General features: G+C 43.7%; 1 protein-coding gene across 1 annotated transcript in view; it reads left to right on the top strand.

The window, feature by feature from the left end:
• Positions 1-23,246, top strand: part of Bpifc (BPI fold containing family C) — a 54,817-nt gene extending 31,571 nt beyond the window's left edge. Inside the window, exons 8-16 of the mRNA XM_021175192.1 lie at positions 243-334; positions 2,274-2,450; positions 3,942-3,995; positions 5,354-5,524; positions 6,318-6,385; positions 16,632-16,674; positions 19,573-19,636; positions 20,576-20,652; positions 22,070-23,246. Of these exons, the coding sequence (XP_021030851.1) occupies positions 243-334; positions 2,274-2,450; positions 3,942-3,995; positions 5,354-5,524; positions 6,318-6,385; positions 16,632-16,674; positions 19,573-19,636; positions 20,576-20,652; positions 22,070-22,192 (869 nt within the window). The 3' untranslated portion in view covers positions 22,193-23,246. The remainder of the gene's footprint in view (positions 1-242; positions 335-2,273; positions 2,451-3,941; positions 3,996-5,353; positions 5,525-6,317; positions 6,386-16,631; positions 16,675-19,572; positions 19,637-20,575; positions 20,653-22,069) is intronic.
• The last annotated feature ends 1,180 nt before the right edge of the window (positions 23,247-24,426 follow it).

Raw genomic sequence — 24,426 nt, 5'->3', positions numbered from 1 at the left:
TGAAAGTTTTTGTGAACACATGCTTAATAAAAACATGTGCCAAAATTTTGCTAATGTTTCCCAATAGTTGAGAACATTTGAAGCATTTACTTTTTTTTCTTCTGACTTATCTCTTCTTCCTGAGTTCTCAAATGTAAATATGTTTCTTATGAAAAGGGGAGAATTGGTGTTGCAAACATTATTCATAGGTCAGGTTTTTCATGAACATAAACTTTCTTTTGTTTTCTTTCTTGGTCATTTAGTTCTAACCAAGATTGACAACTACACAGTGCTGGATTGTTCCCTGATCAGTCCTCCGGAAATCACCGAGAACCACCTTGACTTTAATTTGAAGGTAACTATTGCTCCAGAGCACCCAGCCGGCTATGGTGAATATTTAGAGGACGGACCATGTACAGAAGAAAAAGTGCATGTGTGCTCTTCAAGCAATTTCATTTCCTATAGCCCCTGCCGCATGTTTACACATGTGAGCTCTCTTGGCTGATCCTTTCTTGGTGTTTTTTTGTTTGTTTGTTTGTTTGTTTGTTTGTTTGTTTTTTTTATGTCTATCTTCTTGGTGAGAAGTAGCAAGAAGACATTTTGCTTCTTCCCTCCTGGAGAAGAGTCAAGGCTAGGAGCCTGTAAGATGAATGACCCGCATTTGTTAGCACTAACTTCCTGGTGCTAAGGAGATGCTCTGTTGGGAACCTACTAACTACACAAGCATGAGGACCTGGGCTCAGTCTCCTAAAGCCCACATGAGAAAGGACAGGCATAGTGGGGCACATGAAGCAGCGATGGAACAATCCCTAGGGCTTGCTGGCCAGAGCTGGGTGAATCCTCAAGCTCTGGGTTCACCGAGAGACCCTGACTCAAAAAAAATAAGCTGAGCTGGGCGTGGCGGCGCACACCTTTAATCCCAGCACTCAGGAGGCAAAGGCAGGCAGATTTCTGAGTTTGAGGCCAACCTAGTCTACAAAGTGAGTTCCAGGACAGCCAGGGCTATACAGAGAAACCCTGTCTCAAAAATAAAATAAAATAAAATAAAATAAAATAAAATAAAATAAAATAAAATAAATAAGCTGGAGAGTGATTTAGGAAGATATTCAACTCCAACCTCTGGGCTACACAAACACACACACAGAATATGCATGCACATACACACACGTGTACATGCACCCACAAATGCATATGAGCACGCCACATTCTCATGCATATTGAGGAATTTAGCACAATTAATAGATTGTACAAAGTAGCAGATTTCCCTGAGATTGCAGACCTCTACGGGAATCATAGTTATATAGAAATGTTTTTTACAGTCCTGGGAAAGCACCATTGTGCTTATGGTCAGTCTTATCCAAATTAATGTCACAGTCTTTTTTCTGAAACAGGATCTCCCTGTGTACCTAACTCTGGCTGTCCTGAAATTTACTGCATAGAGCAGGCTGATCCCAAACTCATAGACCTCTCTCTGTGTGTCTCTGCCTCCCAAATCCTGGCATTAAAGGCATATGCCACTATACCTAATATATTGCGGGGTTTTTAGAATAAAAATCGGTTTATATTTCCTTCATTCACAGTCTTTTAAATCAGTTAAGTCCTGTTCAGATAGAATATTTAAATAATACCCAAGACCTAATAAGACCAGGATTGAACATGTCTCAAAAATGCTTCATTAAGCCATTTAGACTCACTGTCTCTCCTGAGTACTTCTGTGGCTCCCCAGTTATTCAGCAGTCACATATTTTAAAGGTCCAGAGTTGGTCATCTAAAAGACTAGTTCATGAGATATACAGTTGTGAACCTTAGCTTACAGCACCACCTCCCTTTAGCTAGGAAAAAAATCCAGCTCAGAGCATCTCTGAGAGTGACAGATATTCGTAGACATGCTCCAAAGTCTCCTGAGCTCTGGGGCTGGAGAAATGGCTCCGCTATTGAGTGTACACACTGCTCTTCCGGAAGACTTGAGTTCTGTTTGCAGCCCCCACATCAAGTGGCTCATGGCTGACTGTAACTCCAGTTCCAGGAGATCCAATGCCTCTGACCTATAAGGGCGCCTGCACTCACATGCACATACAAAACACACATACATGTAATTTAAAATAAATCTTTTTGTTAAGCCCAGAGCTTTGGAGCACAGCTTTGGCCAAGGAGCCTAAAGACCTTGTCACGTTCTCAACCTTTACCAGGAAGCTTCTGGGATGTTCTTTATCCTGACTTAAGAGGTTCCAGTCTCTTTGTCTGCGGCATTCGTATTTTCACCTGATAGCTGGATTCCCTTCTGCTTCCCACAGGGTGCGTTCTACCCCCTGGAAAGCCTCGTGGACCCTCCCTTCACACCAGCTCCCTTCCAGCTCCCAGAAAGCAGAGATTCCATGCTCTACATTGGCATCTCTGAGTACTTCTTTAAGTCTGCAGCATTTGCTCACTATGTATCCGGGGCTCTTGGTACCACACTGTCCACCAGGGAGGTAAGTAAAGCCTTGGAATGGTGGTTGTGGTCATCATCTTTAACCGTGTGTGTGTGTGTGTGTGTGTGTGTGTGTGTGTGTGTGTGTGCAAGTCCCAACCTACTTCTGTGTGTTGGTTTTATCATCTGAGAAAGGGGGCTAAAAGTCCTACCCTCTTAGGGTAATAATGGTCACTAAAGGGTTCAAGCATATAAGGCTTCCAGAACAACCTCAGTACACAGTAAGTGCTCTACAACTGTTGCTTCTCCATTATATCAACATCATTATCATCACCACCACCATGATCACCATTAACACCAACACCACTGTCACCACCATCATCATCTCCACCACCATACCATAACCATCACCATCACCATCACCACCACCACCACCATCACCACCACCATGATCACCATTAACACCAACACCACTGTCACCACCATCATCATCTCCACCACCATACCATAACCATCACCATCACCATCACCACCACCACCACCATCACCACCACCATCACCATCATCACTCCTTGCATTCTGCCCATATAAGGATTTCTTATTAGTTATCACAACTGATTTATACCATCAAGCAGTAATGCTACAGATACTCATTGATTTTCTCTGCCATGTGTCTCTCTTTTTATCACAATATCTCAGTTAGGGTTTCATTGCTGTGAAGAGACACCATGAACAAGGCAACTCTTACAATGGACAGTACTTAATTGGGGATGGCTTACAGTTTCAGGGGTTCAGTCCATTATCAACCGTGGGAATCATGGTGGCATGCAAGCAGACAGGATGCTGGAGAAGCCTAGAGTTCTACATCTTCATCCCCAGGCAGTAGAAGGAGACTGAAATTCCACACTGGGTGGAACTTGAGCATAGGAAACCTCAAAACCCACCCCTACAGTGACGTACTTCCTCCAACAAGGCCACACCTCCTAATAGTGCCACTCCCTAAGAGCCACACATTTAAACACATGAATCCATGGGGGCCAAACTTATTCAAGCCACCACACACAACACCACCCTTCTCTGACTAGTCAACAACAACAAAAAATACCCATTTTAAATCTTTATTTTCTGTGCATTGTAATCATACACACTGCTGTAAACCTTCCGTTCAGTGTGGCAAGGACAACAGCACCAGCTGCCTTAACCTTGAAAGAAATGCTTACCAGGTAAATTACTTAAGCAGCTTCTCTGAAAATAATAACAATAACTTGAGATTTACAGGTAATGACCGTAGAATGTTTGCATACAGATTGTGCATCTATGATACAGTGTTCTCCGGTGAAGAGGGGATTTCTCAAAAGGAATGTGACTTTGGGCAAGTCTGTTGCCTTTTCTGGGCCTCAGATTTCCTAAGGTTGTACTATAAAATAGGGTTACCTAAACATTTTGGGGCTTCACCTCTTCACAGTTCACATTAGCAAGGATTCTACATCTTATCAGAAGGATCTGCCCAGATAAAATCTTGCAGTGATGCAGTACTTTGTTTCTGTTTTAGATTTCCAACTATTTCAATCAAAATGCTCAAGGATTTGGCAGCGTGCTCTCCAAGGTGAGTGCTCCATCTGTGCCCCTCAGTACGCAGTGGCACTCCTGTTATTACTGAAGTCACTTCCATGACTCCCAGATTCTCCACGTTCTCTTTTAATCCAAGCATGAGTCAGTTCATCTTTCTTTTATTTTTTTTTCTTTTCCATTCCCTCTTCCTTTTCCTGTTTCTCTTCTCTTCCTTCCCTTCCTCTCCCTTCCTGCTCCCCCTTCTTCATTTCTTGACAGTGTCTTAATACATAACTCAGGTAAACTTGCAATTCTCCTGCTGCAGCCTCCCATACACTGGAATCATAGGTGTAGATGGCCATACTTTGCCATTTTTCCATCCTACAAGACTTTTTCTTTCTAATAAAACATCCAGAAATATTTGATACATAAAGCCCACTAAAATACAAGTAAAGCATTGTAAATTTATAAAATAACCAATCCACAAAGTCCCACCACCCTTAAAATAATCCATTTAAATATAGAAATGACTGGTTTGAATGAAAAATTTACTCCTTAAACCACTTTATTTGTTTGTTTGTTTGTTTGTTTTTTTATTGCCAAGGTTTCACCATGTAATCCAAGCTGATCTGGAACTCAATATTTAACCCAGGCTAGTCTTTAGGTTTTTGATCCTCCTGCCTCAGCATTTCAAGTACTAGAGTTACACATGACTTAAGCAAACAACCCTTACTGTTAGTCCTTCATAGCATCCCAGGTATCATAATTATGGACCCACAGGCTTCAATTTGTCTTAAAGACCGAGATGCTTCAGAGAAAGGCACTCAAGGCAGACAGATCTTGATCTGAACTTCAGTTCTACAATTTATTCTGCAAGAACTATGAGGAAAGCACTTATCCTTTCCACAACTCATGCTCCATTATAATACAGCACTACTGCCCAGAGGTAGTGACCTTCAACCCCAGCACTCAGGAGACAGAGGCAGGGGGACCTCTGTAAGTTCAAGACCAGCCTGGTCTACAAAGTGAGTTCCAGGACAGACTACACAGAGAAACCTTTTTTGAAAAACCAAAAGATAAATAGATAGATAGATGATAGATAGATAGATAGATAGATAGATAGATAGATAGATAGATAGATAGATAGAATAAGAGTAAACCAGCACTTGGAGTTTTATGAAGAGTAGAAAAGAGATGATAAAAGTTCCTGGTGTTGTGGCTGGCACAAAGAAAGTATTCAGCAAGTGCCAACTGTTGTGACAGTTGGGTTTTGCACGTTGTTAGCCTAGTAAAGAGGTGTTTTCTGTTCTAACTGCATGATGCAAGATTCACTTAGCACCAGTCACCCAGTTTGTGGATTCCCCTCATCAGCTCCTGACTCTCCATCTCTGTTTTTCTTCCTGAATGGGACAGATCGCGGAGATCTATGTCTTGTCCCAGCCGTTCATTCTGCAGATGATGGCCACAGGGCCTCCTATGGTCAACTTACAACGAAACAATTTCAGCCTGGAGTTCCCTGCTGCTGTCATCATGCTCACTCAACTGGATAACTCTACCATCCAGCCCATCGTCTCCATGGACTTCGTGAGTACAGGCAGGCAGCCTTTGGGAGTCCATCCTGTTTCTGCTGTGAACCATTCACCAACAGCCTCTTGATGTTTTAAGTAAATATGATTCTTAAATTAAGAGTGAGGATAGAGTAGATACTGAGGCTGTCTAAAAACAGACCCGCCAACCCATATATGGAAGTGGCTCTATATGCAGACAGAAGAGCTCACGGACCTGTGTGTAAAATATCTCACCAATATCTACTTCCCATGTTCTCTTTCACTTACATTAGAAAGCTGTAATCAAGTGTCCCTTAAGTGTAATCAAGTGACCAATTAAATGTCAAAGGAGTACATTGATGGTAAGCAAAATTACACACATGAATGAGAAGAGCCACTTGGAAAAAGCAAAACTAAAGAGGGCGCTGGGGCTGTAGCTCAGCGATAGACTGCTTACCTAGCATGTGCAAGGCCCTGGGTTTCATCCACAGCACTGCCAAAGATTAATTGAAAAGGGATTCTCAAAGAATAAACCTCTATACTTAGCTTCTTTCCCTGCAAGACAATATTTTCAGAGCCACTTATTTGTTTGGTTTTGAGACAGAATCTCCCTATGTAGCCCAAACTGGCCTTGAACTCCCTTCATTCTTCCTTCTCACCCTTTCAAATGCTATTTATACTCACACACTGCCCAGATGCAGAGAGTTCTTGCCAACATCCTTTGAATAAAAGGGGACTTTGGGCTCGTGATGTCTCCACTATAGGAGATTATACTTGTGGTCTAAATGGACAGCCACTCACCTCATTAACTAGGGCTTTCTCATCTTTAGGTTGCTAGTACCAGTGTTGGCCTGGCTATTTTGGGACAAAAACTGATCTGCTCCTTATCTTTGAACAGGTAAGATGAATTTGTTTGACTGTTGGAAACCTTGGTAACAAATTGGATAACATTCTCCAAAGACAAAGGGCCCATTGAGAAAACAAGTGCTTTAGCCTTGTGGGACTGTGAGTCAGTTTGGTACCCTGCCTCTCACAGAACAGATGACTTCAAAGGTTGGACTCAGTGAAAGAAAGTTGATTGCACTTCTGTTTTTCTGCTTTCTTCCCATGAAAGCAATGGTAAGATAAAATAGGGACAAGGTCATTGTAAAAATAATTCTATCAATGCCCATTCTGGTGATGACTAAAGTTCCTCTTGGTGACTCAAGAGAGAGTATATTGAATGGAGATATTGCAAGAAAAGGGGTTCATGAGAATATTTGGGTGCAGTATACATCTTTACAGATTATGGTATCAGGTTTAAAATCCCTTCTCATTGGTCTTATGGCTACAGTCAAGTCTTGCCTTAGTAAGGGTTAGTATTGCTGTGAGAAAACACCATAACCAAGAGCAATTTGAGGAGGAAAGGGTTTATTTGGCTTGCATATTCTACATTGCATTTCTGTTGAAGGAAGCTTATCCAGGAACTCAAACTGGGCAGGAACCAGGAAGTAGAGGCTAATGCAGAGGTCATGGAGGGGTGCTGCTTACTTGCTTGCTCCTCATGATTTGTTCAGCCTGCTTTCTTGCAGAACCCAGGACCACCAGCCAGAGTGCTACCACCAAAAATGGTCTGGGCCCTCCTACATCAATCACTAACTACATCAATCACACTCTACAGGTTTGATCTTACAGAGGCATCTACTCAGTTGAGGTCTCTTCCTCTCAGATAACTATAGCTTGTGTCAAGGTGGCAGAAAACTAACCAGCACCAGTCTATTAACCACTTCCACTTCAAGTCTCAGTTTGCTTATGTGTAGCATAGTGGAATTGGACTGATCTAGGACCCCTCAGACTCTAACAGCTGCATCCTGTAAGTAGAATACAGACTTTACAGGATCTTGGCCCATAACCTAGCTAGTCTCAGGGGAGGTGACAAAGTCTGAAGGGTCATTGCAGTTCCTACTACATACAGGTCACTCGCTGCATGCCATCTTCAAAGTCCATGATCACTGAAGTCATAAACTAGGTTACCTAAGGGAAATGTTTACAGAAAGGTTCACTAGCCCAGACTAAACTCATAGAAGAAGAAGAGGTAATAAAACAGTCAGAAAAGAACTGAGAAACTAACCAGAACTGTACAGGAGAAGGAGGACTAGAGTCCAGGAGCTAATAAAGTATGTCCTTTGGCAACAACAACAACAACAAAGAACTAAGAAACCAACAGGAGAAAGTCGGCCCACCACCCTAACTCTTTCAATAAAATCATGTTGAATAGAAAAATAATACAAGACTACATAAACACAGTAACCAATTGTGCAATGAAAAGCTTCATAACTAGGCAGGAAACTAGATCAGCCATCACCCCCTCAAAAAAAAATCAGGATCCAAGATTATGAGATTGGGAGATTAAAGTTTTTCACAAAAGTATTCATTATGCAATACTGTTTTACAAGAAGAGGAATCCAGTTGTAAAGGGAATCTGTAGAACAGGGTCACACATAGATATGGCTTCTTGAGGCATTACTCAAACTTGCCCGCCAAATACTACTGACTTTGCAGAAGGGTTCAAAGTTAATCCATCTGGAGTTCACCAGACTTAGGGACCAAGGACAATGCATGCAAGGAGCGTAAAAGAGCACCATGTTGTTATGATGGTGTACAGCTTAATCCCAGTGCTGAGGGGCAGAAATGGGCAGATCCGAAGGGCTTCCTGGCCAGCCAGATTGGCTGAAACAGTGATCCCCAAGGTCAGTTGGGGACCTTGTCTCAAACAAACAAATACAGAGTGATGGAGGAAGACATCTGACATGGAACTCTGGCTTTCACAGACACACATGGAGATGAGCAAATCACACACACACACACACACACACACACACACACCTATGCACACACACATGCATGTACAGGTTTAAAAAGTTGTGAATAATGTCAGAGTAGAAACTTAAGGGCTCTGAAGGTTGCTCTTACAGACGAGGCTGTATTAAATAAACTCAGGCTCTGAGCTGGCTTTGGGCAAGGATTGTGGGGTCATGCCTTACTTGGGCAAAGAGCCAGAGACTTAGCAAAGTTGCCCAGATTGGGCTGAAAGGCAGTCTTGTCCTCAGGGATGGGAGCAGCAGCCCCGCCTTCCACATCATTCCCCAGCCAACTCTTCCACTTTGGGGCTCTCAGCTGGACCATTCAGGCTGAGCTGGTTTGGTGTTTGGCTGATGTCACAGAGAGTCATCAGGAAAGGAAGGGCATGGGTGGAGATCTATGAGACAGACCTCAAAGGAGAAGAACCAGGCAACAATTCCGTGTCTCCAAATGTCCCAGCATACCATGGCCTTCTAACCAACCCCTGACTGAGCCACTTGGCATTGGTAGTGTAGATGTGAGAGGCAGAAACTCAAGGCAACCCAGCGGAGTGGGATTCTAGTGAGTTAGAGCGCATGCCTAGCTGGATTTAGGTCCCAGTACTGATATTTATCAGCTGTGTAGTCTCCGGCAAGTTCCTTAACCTGTTAAACAGGCATTCCAATACTCAGCCTCCCATTTCACCCCTACCTACGGCTCCTCTGTCTCACCCCTGGCAGGGGCTCGGGGAGACACCCTCTACTCCTCTTTATCGTTGAGCTTTAAATTCTGCCAGGTCCCAGCATGGCACTTGCTTTACTTCACTGAATTTTCTTTCTTTTCTTCTTCTCTCATATATTACATCTGACTGCAGTTTCCTCTCCCTCCTCTCCTCCCAGCCCCCTCTCCCCACCACCTCCCCCTCCCCCAGATTTACTCCTCCTCCAGTTCCCTTAAAAACAAAACAAAACAAAATAGCACTGGAGAGATGGCTCAGCAGTTAAGAGCACTGATTGTTCTTCTAGAGGTCCTTAGTTTAATTCCCAGCAACCACATGGTAGCTCACAACCATCTGTAATGGGATCCAATGCCCTCTCTCTTCTGGTGTGTCTGAAGACAGTGACAGTGTGCTCATATACATAAAATAAATAAATAAGTTGAAAAAAAATAAAAGAGCAGGCCTCCCAGGGTTATCCGCCAAAGATGGCTTAACACATTACAATACGACTAGGCACAAACCCTCATATCAAGGCTGAACGAAGCAACCCAGTAGGAGAAAAAGGATCCTGAGTGGGGAGCCCACACCTGACACTGCCTGAAGGGCCGGGAACCAAAGGCAGGACAACGCAGATGCTACGTGGCATCACGTAAATCCTACCACTGTTTCACGACCTGACACCAATGTGCAGTAAGTGTCTTGTAGGCAAAGTGAGCACCTGGAGGTGACGTGATGGTCACCGAGTTAGACAGCCTACTCTTGAGGCCACAGAGCTGTCCAATGGCTGGACCAGAACTTGAAACCTATTTCAGAGCCACGGGTGTTTAATTACATTGTAATCTTGCCTTTGGCATCGGAAAGAGTTAAGATGTAGGAAATAGCACTTAGATCTGGGACTTAGGAAATAAATATAGTTGTCTGAGGCAGAACACCCATGAACCTGGTGTCATGCGAAACTGGGAAGACATGGGACAGAGTGAGCTGCATGGAGGTGATACTAGGCCTCTCACTGATGCTCAAGTACAGAAAGGGAAGAAAGGAATGGACAGCCAGGAACACTGATAATGAACTTGACCTCTCTGCGAATGTCTAGTCGGAAGCTTGGTGTCTGGAGTCAGGCATATCTGCCTGTTACTTAGTGGATGTGTGAGCTGAAGCAAGCTATTCAAGCTTGAGTGTCAGCTTTCTCACTGGATAAGCATCACACTCGTGTATGCATCTTACACACAAGGAGAGCATCTTGCCTCTGCAGAGGCTGATGGATGAGTAGGTGGCAGGGTGGGGATGAAGGCCCTGACCCAAAGCCTAGCCAGTGCGGCCAGTCAGCTCATTCTCTCTTCCCATTCCAGGATCCAAGTTTGATCACCTAAGATGGGGAAACTGGTCCCACAAAGGCCTGACAGGTTAGAACGGCCTTCCAAGCTGTAGACTGGGCTCCCCACATCACAAGACAGATTCCTGCTGTTCTGACACAGAGCCTTTTGAGACAAACAGAATTGTGTTAGGAGGCATTGCTAGCACATAGTAGGTACTTTGTAGAGTCACAGGGCAAGTTAAATGATACTCTCTCCATAGCCAACTCAGGGAGCTCCAGGGTCACTGAGAGACCCTGTCTCCAAAAACAAGGTAGAGAATGATTGAGGAAGACACCCACCCTTGACCTCTAACCTTCACATGTGAGCGCACGTGTACATATATACACATACACATGCACACACATGTGAGAATGGGTATGTGCATACACAAAAGCCCCTTGACGTAATCAAATGTACATTATTGTTGATTCACGTAAAACAAAACAAAAGCCAGACAGTGGTGGCGCATGCCTTTAATCCCAGCACTCGGGAGGCAGAGGCAGATGGATTTCTAGTTTGAGGCCAGCTTGATTCACAGAGTGAGTTCCAGGACAGCCAGGGCTATACAGAGAAACCCTGTCTCGAAAAACCAAAACCAACCAACCAAAACAAAACAATTTTTCATTTTTGTATAATGAAAACTCTGGATATTCCCAAATTCCCTACCTATTATCATGATCAACACACACACACACACACACACGCACACACATGCCCTACAACTCTTCCCAAGCAACACAGTCAAAAAATACAAACATGGCTGATTATTAGCTCTTCTCAGAAGTTGGGCAGGTAAATATTTCCCAACATGGGCCCTCTGAACTCGGAACACATGTCCAGGTACGCCAAGTCTGCATTTTCCATTGTAAGGATGCTTTGGACTCTGGTAAAGGAAGAAACTCTAAATGGATCCTTCTCTGGAGAATTTCCAGTCTGCTGGAGGTACTAAGGTTAAGGCAGTGAGGAATCATTGCCTGTTAGTATTTCTCCCTGAAGAAACATGTAACTGGAGGTTAAACCTACAGCTGCTGGGGATCTTTTTGTGTTTCGTTTTTGGTTTTGTTTGGTTTAGTTTTAAGTTCCAGGGCAATTGTATTGGAGTTTAAAAGAAAGACCCTAGAACAGGCAAGCTGTAAATCTCAGCCACTGCCCAAGGAGGAAAAGAGAGAGCCAAGCTGTTTGATCTCGGCTAGAAGGTCAGCCCAGAAGCAGAAGCAGGGCAAAAAAAGGGGAAGAAGGGGTCAGAGAAGAGTGGGGGAGCCCAACACCTCGGGAGAGCACCACAGTCTGGCATTGAAGCTCTTCAGCTGTTGGTCCTAGTCCCCAAACCCCCAAGCCCCCTTCCCCAGCTTCCTAAAACATTGCTTTAGAATGCCTTAAACCTTAAAGGAACCCCCAATTCCAGCTAGTACTCCCTACCCATCTCTTTCTTTCTCTCTCTCTCTCTCTCTCTCTCTCTGTGTGTGTGTGTGTGTGTGTCTGTGTGTGTGGTGTGTGTGTGTCTGTGTGTGTGTGTCTATGTGTCTGTGTGTGTGGGTGCATGTGAGAGCATCTATTCAGTAAGTATTTCTTGAGCACCTATTTTGTGCCTTGTCCTAGAGAACAGAGAGAAGGACAATGATTCCTACCTAGTCTGGGGGAGGAACAAGTGATTAGTGGGTGCAAAGTATCATTCTAGAGGTGCACATGGACTGCTTTCCTCAAAGGACAACTTGTTTTGGCCCAAGATTCTCTTTCTCCACCATACAGACTGTCTTTCCCCACCACACAGACTGTCTTTCCCACTGCACAAACACATCAGTAAGTCCTAGCCCACACTGACTTCTCCCCCTTTTCACACAGTTTAAGAATTCCCGAGCAAAAAAACAAACAAACAAACAAAAAAAAAAAAAAAAAAAAAAAAAACCAGCCGCGTCTAGGCTACTTTGTATCATCCTCTAGGAACTTAAACTCTGCTGCTGAGCATTCAGTGAGCGCTTAGGATGCTCTTGGCTGTCAGTCATCTCTACATACTGCAGCCCATCATCTTGCATCCTCAAAGCCTTCTAGAGTGAAGATCAAATTCCACAAGGTGGGGTCACCTAGTGTGGGCAGCCTCATCTGTCTCTCCAGCCCCATTTTCCTGTGCCCTCTCTGGGGCTCTGTTCCCTCCAAGGACCTCTGCCAGCCCCCCTTCCCTCTCCCTTCCAGTTTCCCTTTTAAACTCTGTCCATCCTGTTCCAGCTCAAAAAGTCTGTCTTTGGGAACTTTCCCCACATCTACAAAGCCAGCTCAAGTGGCTCTGTCATGTGACTCGAGGACTCCTTTCTTCCGGCCAGAGCATTTACCTCAATTTGTAGTTAAACTTTAATTGTTGGGATTTGTCAACAATGCTCCCCAACTTCCCACTAGGCTGTGGGGCTCCCTGAGAACTCTAGCTGGGTCGGATTGTTCCCACAGTCATCTCTAGCACCTTCCCCTGAACTGACACGTGCTAGGTGCTCAAGAAACATCTTCCCAATAGGCCAAGCAAGCCATGCTTAGAGCTGAGATACTCTGAGATACGTACTCAACATACACTCTTAGAGATAGAATCACTAAGACTAGATCTCACCCATCAGGACTGAAACAGAAACAGGAGGACATAGGGCATTGAATAGTAGGACTGATTTTCCTTGTCTCCCCTGGGACTCGGTTGGAGGAGTGACCTCATTAGGACCCCTGCCCTTGACCTTACATCTTGGCTTTTGTTACACCGATTTCACCATATTGATCCAGGTCACAAACGGCCTCTCATTATGCTTAAGAGTTTACTCTGGTTTCCAACCCAGGTAATAAACTTTCTCTAAAACTTTTTAAGTGAGCTATATTCCCTGTGCACCTGCATGTGTGTATGTTGTGTTGCAAGGGATAGACCCCTGTGCCACAAGCATACTAAGTGGGCTTTGTCACTGTGCCTCACCCCTAGCCCAAGAGAGAATATTGTTTTCACGGAAGGGTCCTTTGATCTCGATTCCTTCTCAGTCACTTTTTGTCCCCTGGCAGTTGGAGTTTGCTCCAAGTAGCAGCTGATGGCCAAATAGAAGATAGTTCGAAGACTGAAGTCGGGCGCCACCTAGTGGTCTGAGTTGGGATTGTCTTTTTCAGAACCAGGGCAGTAGTTTTGTCCTACCACAGTGTCTCTGCAGCTAGAGACAAGAATTCCCTAGGAAAGGAAGCTGTGAGCATGTCAGAGGAGGTTAAGGTGGCCCTAGGAAAAAGGCAGAGTATAGTTCAAGTGCTTCCCACGCCTGCGCTCTCATAGCAGGTGCTCCCGAGGCGGCTGCACACGCAGACGCAGACAGGTCGAGAAAGAAAGGAGTCTTACAACAGTGTTCCAACATGATTTCCACATGAGAGTAGACTGCGGGCTCAGGGGAGGCACCTCCCTCCTACCTACTCAACAGAGCCTTTTAAAATGCCCAGAGGATCCTCCAAGATCAGTGCCAGGGACGTCATCTCTGCTCTGTGCCACACTTAAGGTTTGCAGTATTTCTTGTGAGGTGGAAACTATCTCAAACCTAATTTCTACTAGCACAATAGTACTTGATAATCACTTGATGCCTCCATGAAGATCTGTGTTTTAACTGCAGTCACAGAAAGATTCTCAGAAGAGGTAGCAGAGAAGATATTCAAAAGAACTGACCAGGCTAAGCAATATGGTTTAGCCGGTAAAGGCGCTTTCGGTGAGAGCCTGACAACCTGAGTTCAATCCCTGGGACTCATGGTGGAAGGAGAGAGCCAGTTCCTAAAAGCTGACTTCCAACCTCCAAACACACACACACACACTCTCACACACACACTCACGCACACACATTCACACACACACACTTACACACACACACTTACACACACACACTCACACACACACACATTCACACACACACACACTCACACACACACACTCACACACACACTCACGCACACACACACACTCACACACACACACACACTCACACACACACATTCACACACACACTCACACACACACACTCACGCACACTCACGCGCACACACACACACACTCACACACACATTCACACACACACTTACACACACACTCACACACACACACACACACTCACGCACACACACACACACACATTAATAATAAATACGAACAATAATAATTATGATGAATTGTAAAAAGTAAAGGTTAGCCAATCAAAATGAAAGAAAGGGGGTCCAGTCCTAAAACAGAAAACATTCTGAGTAAAGCAGAGAATCCAAAACATCATGAAATGTGTCAGGAAAGGAACTATCTCTCAGGTGACGTTTGGAGACTCCAGCCTAAAGTACATCACATGTAACCAAATGCAACCAAGAGAAAATGCCTCTGACTATGGACAGGGTTAAATTGCAGTGACCATGGGCTATAATGTTATTTTAGGTGGATATGTATTGTTTTTTCTGTGTGCATTTTTTCTATGTATTTGGTGCCAATACCTTTTTAAACCTTAGTTCAGTGATGCTTGGTGAAACATAAAACATCACATTTTATAGTTCCAGGTGAATGAATATAAAATTCAAGATGCAAAAAAATCTATAGTTGATACGGAGGAGGCAAATGGGTGCCAAGGTAGAAGGAAGTCTCTGGTGCCGGGTAAGCAGCTTGGACTTTACTGCAGGCATTAAAAAGTTTTGGTCAGGGGAGTGTCTTCATCAGACACATCCATACTACAGCTTACCCTGGGTGTGGCACAGAAGATGGACTGCAGAAGATCAAGGTAGAGATGGGCAGATTCAGGAGAAAGTGGAAATAGAAATGAGGCTCAGACCTGAGCAGTTGTGATCCAGCGAAAGCTAAGGAACAGGGAAATGTATGGACATCAGGAGAACTGGGCTCTAGCCAGGTGTACTGCACAGGGCTCCAATCCCAGCACTCAGGAGGCTGAGGAGTTCAGAGCCAACCTTGGCTACATAAAAAGATCTTGACTCAAGGTGGAGAGGTAGGTCCTGAGTTCTTATCCTACATTTACCATTTATTCATTTTTGACTGCAGTTTTCTAGCCTGCACAATGAAGTGGTCTCCCCCACCAATTGCAAGATCTTCCTATGACCCTCACTAGTGGATAGAAATGTGAAGCCTGTACCTTGGGAAGAGGCTTTAAGAGAACTGGAAGAGAGACCCTCTGCCATCTTGCTATTTGACAGGGAATAGCAAGGAAGTTATGTGCTGGCCTTTGGCATTTCTGCTCACCGTGGCAATGAGTCCCACTTGCGCAGTGCAGTAGGACACAGTAGGTACCCAGGCCGCACCTTTTACGTGCATTATCTCGGTCAGTTTTCACACGCGCGCACGCGCGCGCGCGCGCGCACACACACACACACACGCGCGCACACACACGCGCGCACACACACACACACACCTATTTCACTGTTCAGCAAACAGAGACGTAGAGAAAGTCATCAGATCCGCAGAGTGTGCAATGATGCTTTGCCTTCCAGACCGTCAACTGTTACGGTTCACACAGAGGCCAGAGCACATTGGGGTGGGGGGTGGGGATAGTGTCACCACAAGACAGATCCAAGCCTTCTGCTTGGTCCTAGTCTGCTTCCTAAGGAGCACATTACAAGGGTGAAAGAAGCGCCGTAGACTCTATGACCTTCCAAGCCCGACTGTGGATCTTTTGTTTGTTTTTGTAGTATTAGCTTGCTAGGTAGCCCAGGTTGACACAGAATTCCTAATCCTGCTTTGGGCTCCTGAGTGCTGGGTTTAGAAGTGTTCACTGTCATGCCTGGCTACGTACACAGTTTTCAGTAGTGATTTGTCTTTAATCTTTAAAAAAATTAACATTGAAAATTAAAATAAATCTACTTTTGTTGTATTGCTTCTTACTATTTTGTTGTTATTGTTTTGTTTTGTTTTGTTTTGTTTTGTTTTGTTTTGTTTTGTTTTGTTTTGTTTTGTGTTTTTCTTTTTTGAGGCAAGGTTTCTCTGTGTAGCCCTGGCTGTCCTGGAACTCACTCTGTAGACCAGGGTGACCTTGAATTTAGAGATCCACCTGCCTCTGCCTCCCAAGTGCTGGGATTAAAGGCGTGTGCCACCACGCCTGGCTTCTTTGGATCCCCTGGAACTAAAGTTACAAATGGCTGTGACTCACCATGTGAGTGATGGGGAATCGAACCCTGGTCCTCTGCAAGAGCAACAACTGTTCTTAACTCTTAACTGCTGAACATCTATCCACCCCCATGAATCTACCTTCCTTTAACCTCCTCCTGTTTCCTTTCAGATTCCGCCTCTCTTTGCCAGAGAACAGCCAACGAGATGTTAAGGTAGGAACGCAAGCTCTCAGGGTACCCCGAGAGAGGCATGAGAACCAGAATTCCGTTGTGCTGTAGCCCGTGCATGTTGCTGTCCATGGTTTCTCCACAGTTCTAAGTTTTAGCTTTGGAATTTATTGTTCATTTATTTCATTGTTTTTACAGCACAGGGGATTGAACCTGGGGCCTTTATGTTACTCATCTATTTATAATTTAATCCCCTGAGCTTAGCACTATACTTTTACTCATATTATGGGGCTTTGAGAAGAACTGTAAAGACTGCGTGTGATGCTAGAAAAACGGACATTCTCATGGGGGTTGTTTCCAAGCTAAAATGGCCCTCTTGAGTTAAACTTAAGCTTCAGAATTTCCTAATTAAGTTCATTCTTCAAAGGCATTAAGCCCGCATCCTGCTTGGGAGTAGATACCCTGTATGGGCTATTTTTCTGTTGCTGTGATAAAATACCATGGCCAAAAGCAACTTATAGAGGAGAGGATTTGTTTGGGCTTATGGTTTCACAGTGGCAGGCATGTCCTGATCTAATAGCAGGAACAGGAAGTGGCTGATCACTTTTCCAAGCACACACAGGAAGCAGAGTAAAATAGGGTGAAGCTATAAACTCTTAACTCCCACTCCCAGTGATACAATTCAACTCCAGCAAGGTTTAAAGGGTTCTATAACCTCCCCCCAGCCCCCAACAGTGCCACCCTCTGGTGACCAAATGCTCAAATGCATGAGCCTGTGGGAGACATTTCTCATGCAAATATTCCTACAGACACAAACTTGGAATGTCCATACTCTTAGAGGTCAGAAAACTCAGCCGGGTCCAGGACTTTCTGTGTTCACAAACAGTGCTATCACAGAGGGTGTGAGCACATGGCTTTCCATGTCAGGTTTCCTGGGGGACACTCTGCCTAGTGCATGCTCACACACTGGACTGTCATTCTTACTGTCCTTCTTTCCATTAGAACTTCTCACTGAGCACAGCAGTGTTTGAGACACATGTCACCCTTGTGGCAGCAGCAACAACAACAAAAACCCCACTATTGGAAACCCGGTTTAGAATATATTTGAGTATGTGTATGCTTTTGCAGAGTTGGGGCTGCAAATAGTGAACCAATATATAGTACATGAGTGAAAATAATAGAGAAAAACAACTGAATAGGCATTTGGAGCAGGGGTGGAGGTAGGAATCACTCGGGATTGCAGAGAGGATCTGCTGAAGCCAGATTCACTCAGAGCATTGGCAGCATGGTAAGCGGTAGGTAGTAAGTAGAGATGACCATTGTTTCTCCATTTGTGATAACTGATTGTGTGTCTCCGTCAAAGGATCATAATAAGCACAACAGCTTCATAGATTAAGTCTGAGGCCAAACTGCAAGAGTGAAGTCTGCCTAGCACTTACTGGCTGTGTGCTCTTACACCAGTTAGCTTCTCATGAGGTAGTGCAGGGGACTGAATGAATTGTCACCACATCCAAGAGAAAGGTGGTGGTAGTAAGACAGGACCAGGCCTGGGGATGTTCCAAGTTCAAGACACATGTTCCTTTTTAGGGAGGGTCCTGAGATTAGGTATCAGGGGCAGTATAGCCCATAAGCTAGAACTTAGGACATACCTCTCAGGCAAGCTTCTGATGTTTGAAAAGGCAGTATCAAAGTCAAGTGTGGTGATGCACACCTGTAATCCCAGCAAAATGCTTAATGTTGATAAGACAATGTGCTGACCATGGCATTTCAGAAAAAAAAATGGCAATGGTTTGTGGCTAGCACTTACATGGTATTAATTTGTCTAGTTATGACAACCACCCTGTAAGATGCTACTGCTGATAACGATGGTGGTGGTGGTGATCATGATGATAATGACGATGATATCTACAATTATTGTCTTCATCTTAGAATTGATGGAATTAACAATTATTGTCTTCATCTTAGAGTTGAGACGCCAGGAGATTGAATAATGCTTCTAATATCACAAAATAACTGGGGAGAAATAAAACAAAAAGGATAAGCCTAGACAGGCTGTCTTCAGGGTGGCCAAAAACGTTTTATTGATCCAGCTGTGGTAGCAAACACCTGTAGTCCCAGCATTGGGAAAGGCTAAATCTATTGATTTAGCAAAATCTACTGAGCATAGTTCAGGAGCCAACCTAGACTACACAAGGACTCCCAAGTAAGTCTAAGTTTTGTGAGACCCTATCCCAGCAAACAAATCAAGAAGTATTCACTAAGTAAGTTGCTGTTCTAGGTCCACTGACTTCTTCAAGATTTAATTTTGTATGTTTGCATGTTGTGCCCATAAAATCCAGAAAAGAGTATCAGAACCCCTGGAGCTGGAAATAGAGACACCTATGAGCTACCTGACATGGGTGATAAGCACTGGATATCTGTCCCCTGCAAGAGCAATATGTGCTCTTAACCACTGAGATATCTCTTCAACTTTAATTTACATTTAAAACCTGGATCTTTCCAGAAAGCAACACTGCCTAGAATAGCCAAATACTAGGCTTTATTGAAGATAAAGGGGGTATTTTAGTTATGTCTAGGTTCAGGGTATGATGCAGTGCAATGGGAGGCCTGTGGCTGGGATTCCTAGTTAAACACAGGGAAGGCTAATAACTGGGGAGCCTCTTAGCTCTCCACAGTTTTACCTGGTCTGTACCTAAACTACTCCATGCACTACTATCTTGGCTCTCTGTTCGCTATCACCGGTATAGAAGGAACCAGAAGTGTTGTCCCTGCGGGGAGGAAGGAACCTGGTGGCACTGCTTTCCAGAAAGCATCATGTTCCTCCAGGGAAGCTCTGGTCATGGCTTTCTATCCAGCTGAATTCCAGAGACTGGCCCCAGCCGAGGTCTGCTGTTCCCAGGGATCCTTAACTTGGCACTGATACAGTCCCCCTTTGCATTCTAGGTTGTGAGATTTGAGAATATCCTGTCTTCCATTCTTCACTTCGGCGTCCTCCCACTGGCCAACAGTAAGGGTTTCTTTTAAAAAAAAAAAAATGAGACTCTGGTATTGGTGGCGCTTTGGGTTTTGTTTGGAACGTTTACCCTGATGCCTGCATGTTTAGAGTGCCATTGTGAATTTGGGTCAGAGACAGAACTTTACCATGTACAGCATTAAGAGCTGAAGGAACAAGTTTCCAAGTTTATGCTTGTTAGCAGCAAGATCTACAAATGCAGCAAGAAAGACTAACTTGGCTTGAGTTAAAGAGATAAAGCTTCTGCCTCCTCCAGGCCAACTAGAAATGATATTATTCTCTGTCTTAGTTATGGTTTTCTTTGTTATGAAGAGACACCATGACCAAGGCAACTCTTATAAACGACAACACTTTGTTGGGACTGGCTTACAGGTTCAGAGATTCAGTCATTTATCATCATGGCAGGAAGCATGGTAGCATCCAGGCAGGCATGGTGCTGGAGGACTTGAGAGTTCTCCATCTTGATAAGGCTGTAGCCAGGAGAGATTGTCTAATAGGCAGCCAGGAGGATGGTCTCAAAGCCCACCCCCACAGTGACACACTTCCTCCAACAAGGCCACACCTCCTAATAGTGCCACTTCCTGGGCCAAGCATATTCAAACCACAACAGGGATGGAAGTAAAAAATGACACTGAAGTTATCCTCTGGCCTCCACACATACTATATACATATACATACACACACACACACACACACATATACATACATATATATACACACATATGTATATGTATACATTTGTATGTATATATGTATATTGTATATATATATATCTTTTATGAATATGTAGAAAATAAAAGGCATAGTCAGGCAAGGCTAGTACTTAAATGAGAGAAAACAGAAAGTGTTTTGTTTTGTTCCAGTATCCAAATATATATAATTACAGGTACTTTTAAAAATTAATTACCTTACATCTCTTTTTCTACATTGTAGCAAAACTGCAGCAAGGATTTCCTCTTCCCAACCCCTACAATATCTCATTCATCAATTCAGATATTGAAGTTCTTGAGGTAAGACTCCGAATCTCTTCTTCACTATTTATTTTCACAGTAGAACAACCTTCCTGTTTTGTTTATTACCTATTTTTAAAAAGATTTATTTATCTTATTTCACATGGATATGTGTGTACATGAGTCTATGGATTTATGCCACACTTATACTGGTTCCACATCAGATCTCCTGGAACCGAAGTTACAGGCAATCATGAGGCACATAATGTAGGTGCTGGTCCAGGTCCTCTGTAAGGACAGTGAGTTCTCTTACCACGAAGCCTTCTCCTTTCCCTCATTGTGCTTTATTCTGCTTACCATGCCATGGAATTTCATAAACAAAACACCCAGCTATTACAACTTATAAATAACAATGAAAAATGTAAGAGTCAGGCTAAGTCTAGCTTCACTCTGAGGGCACATTTAATCACCCCTCAGTATAAGGAAAGTAAGTTTTAAAATGCTTTATTTCACCAGATATGAATTTCATTTTATGAGTGAAGAAAGTAGACCCAAGTAAGTGTAGTGTCTTGCGTAGAAAGGAAAATGGGTGATATATTAGTCATTTCTCTTGTTGCGGTGGCTAAATGCCTGACAAAATACAACGTAGAATAGGAGAGAAAGTGGGTTTTTTAAATTGTTGTTGGTTTTGTTGGAGTTTTAGGTTTGTTGTTGTTTGTGTTGGTGTTTTTGTTTTGTTTTGTTTTTGTGTTTTTGCTTTTGGCTTATAGCTCAAAAGGATACAGTCCACCACAGCAGGGAAAAAGTGTGGCAAGAGAAACATCAGATGCCTGGTTCCATTTCCTAGAAGTCAGGAAGCAGTGTACAGGAAATAGACCAAGCCATAAAACCTGAAGACATGCCCCACTGACCCACTTCCTTCAGCAAGATTTCACCTCCTAGGCTCCACAACTTTCCAAAGTAGTGTCACGTGCTGGTGGCCAAGTTTCTAAACACATGAGGCTGAGGAATGTTTTGCATTGAAACCATGACAGCTAAGTACTTTATTGGTTCTTTGATACTTTCAGCCAAAGGAACTTCAGGGCCTTCCCCTGAAGACAATCCTTAGGATGCGACCTATTGAAGGCTACTTTCTGGGAGATTCTAACTAACTGCATAGCACTGCTGCCTCTTCTCTGTGTTTTGTTTTTTGTAGTTTGGGAAAATACAAATATATTTCTACTTTCAGAAAGCATCTCCCACCTGCACACTAGTGGACACTTCCTCATAGCTCCCAGACTCCCTCTTTTTCACTCCCCACTACCAATGTCATATCTAGGGACAGTAACCCAGCATGGCCACTTCTTGCACCAGTGGCCCTCACATAGGGATTGGGAAAAGTTTGATGCTTTAGGGCCTAGCAAAGAAACTTTCCTCTCTCATGCAAACCCAGATATGGCCTTAATTTAAAATTGTCTTCATTCTGCCTTCCTCTCAGGGCTACCTTCTGGTTTCTAGTGACCTGGCACATGACACATCCTCAAAGCCACAGCCAAATCTGAACAGCTGGGGGGATCTGAACCTAGTACATAGACCATGGAGAGAACAACCAACCCATTGATGGCCTGCTCACAATACACCCCAGGAAGTAAACAGCCTTCAGTCCCCCAGAAACCAGAAACCTGGAAGATGAAGACCGTGCATCCTGGATATTAAAGCCCTTGTGGAAAAGGTCTCCTTCTGGAGCCCTGAGAGACCTAGATAGAGTAAGGCCGACAGTTAAAATGATGAACAGGAACAAGGTAGTGGGAGTGGGGTCTGTGTATGTGAGCATATGTAAGCACATTGTGTGCCTGTGTTTAGCATTTGTGGGAAAGAGTAAGGCATGTGGATCCAACCAGGTGGTAAGGTTGTAAGGAACTTGTCTATATTTGCATTGGTAGGTGTGTGTGTGTGTGTGTGTGTGTGTCTGTGTGTGTGCCTCTGTGTGTGTGTCTCTGTGTGTGTGTGTCTGTGTGTGTGCCTCTGTGTGTGTGTCTCTGTGTGTGTGTGTCTCTGTGTGTGTCTCTGTGTTTGTGTGTGTGTGTGTGTGTCTGTGTTTGTGTCTCTGTCTGTGTGTGTGCATGTGTGTGTCAGTGTGTCTGTGTGTGTGTGTGTAAGACTATGTCTGCTCTTTAGAGACTTTCTACTTTCCTTGGACTTTGTGTTTTATGTTTACTATGACTATCCTGTGCTTAATTAAAATTGTTTTCTAACGATGTCAGTATCTGTGTGTGAAAGCTCCTGTCCTGAATTTATTTTAATAAAATATGACAGAAAAATGGAAAAGACTTAATTTTTTAAAACTTCGGCAAAGACTGAAGTTCTACAAACACCAACACTAAAAGGGAGCCAAGAGCCCCTTAAATCTTTCCTATGGTTGTCCTGTGTCATTTGTTTATGTTTGTGGATGTGTCCTTTCAGTGTTTGGATGAAATGAGGGCTGGAGAGATGGCTCAGCGGTTAAGAACATTGACTGCTCTCCCAGAGGTCCTGAGTTCAATAACCAGCCACCACATGGTGGCTCACAACCATCTGTAATGGGTTCTGATGTCCTCTTCTGGTGTGCCTGAAGTCAGCTACAGTGTACTCACATAAATAAAATAAATAAATCTTTTTTTAAAAAAGATTGCCTGAAATGGTAGTGCAGCTTATTAAACCTAGGCAGTTCACAGTTGACATTAGTGTCATTAATCAGCAGGGTGAGACTGGACAGGGGAACAGGAGAGTGGGATGGCCAGGATGGATATGTAAAAATGAACAGAAACCTCACCCTTTGCTTAACTCCTTAGGTTACTGGGGAGATAGAAGAGGACTGTATAAGTACTTAACATCCTGGTCTAGTTACTCCTCCAGTTTCATTTCTGTGACCTTCAGAGCCACTATGAATAATTATGATCCCATTTCATAGAAGTGAAAACAGAGGAATGTATCACACAAAGGTGGTAATGGCATAGGTGGAAACTGAGCCCAAGTCTTCCTGATTGCTATGGTGGTGTTTTTCACAGGGTAGGACTATCCTGCAAATCACTGCCAGCTTTCTTATCCCAAGAGCAAGAGTCAACTAAGTTTAAAGGTACAACCACAGGACACAGTCCAAGCAAAGCTATGGAACACAGTGATCCCTGAAAGCGGGATTTATTCATCTTTGTAGGGCATTGCTGGCCAGAGCAGATTTCCTTCACAAGCATTTGTAGAAATAAATGATACAGTGCGGTGATAATGCTTCTTCTGGATGTTCTTTTTGTAATGGAGTGTTTGTTGTACATCTTCAATTTCATTCTGATACATTGCAAACGTCATTAGTATTTTATCTTGCTCAGCTGTTTCACTAATAGGGGCATGAAGTCCAAACTGTATGTTCTATATAGCAGTTGACCTGATCCAGAGTGAAGAGGTTTCAGGAGCAGCTCAAAAACATTCTTAAGGCAGCATGTCTTCAATAGCAGCAGTCAGGAGACATTGGCAAGGGTATCTGTGAGAGTTCGAGGCCAACCAGGATACATAGGCTCACCGAGGCTAAGTATGGAGACCTTACTTTTAAAGAGGGGGAGGGGAGGGAGGGAGAGAGAAAGGAGGAGGGGGAAGGAAGGAAGGAAGGAAGGAGAGAGAGAGAGAGAGAGAGAGGGGGGGGGGAAGAAAGAAAGGGAGAAAGAAAGAAAGAGGGAAAGAAAGAGGAAAGAAAAAGAAAGAGGAAAGGAAGAAAGAAAGAAAGAAAGAAAGAAAGAAAGAAAGAGGAAAGAAAGAAAGAAAGAAAGAAAGAAAGAAAGAAAGAAAGAAAGAAAGAAAGAAAGAAAGAAAGAAAGAAAGAAAGAA

Source organism: Mus caroli, chromosome 10 (genome assembly GCF_900094665.2).
Source record: "Mus caroli chromosome 10, CAROLI_EIJ_v1.1, whole genome shotgun sequence".
In the NCBI taxonomy this organism is placed as follows: domain Eukaryota; kingdom Metazoa; phylum Chordata; class Mammalia; order Rodentia; family Muridae; genus Mus; species Mus caroli.
Note: the sequence above shows the minus strand (reverse complement) of the source record. Positions and strands in the feature narration are given on the sequence as shown.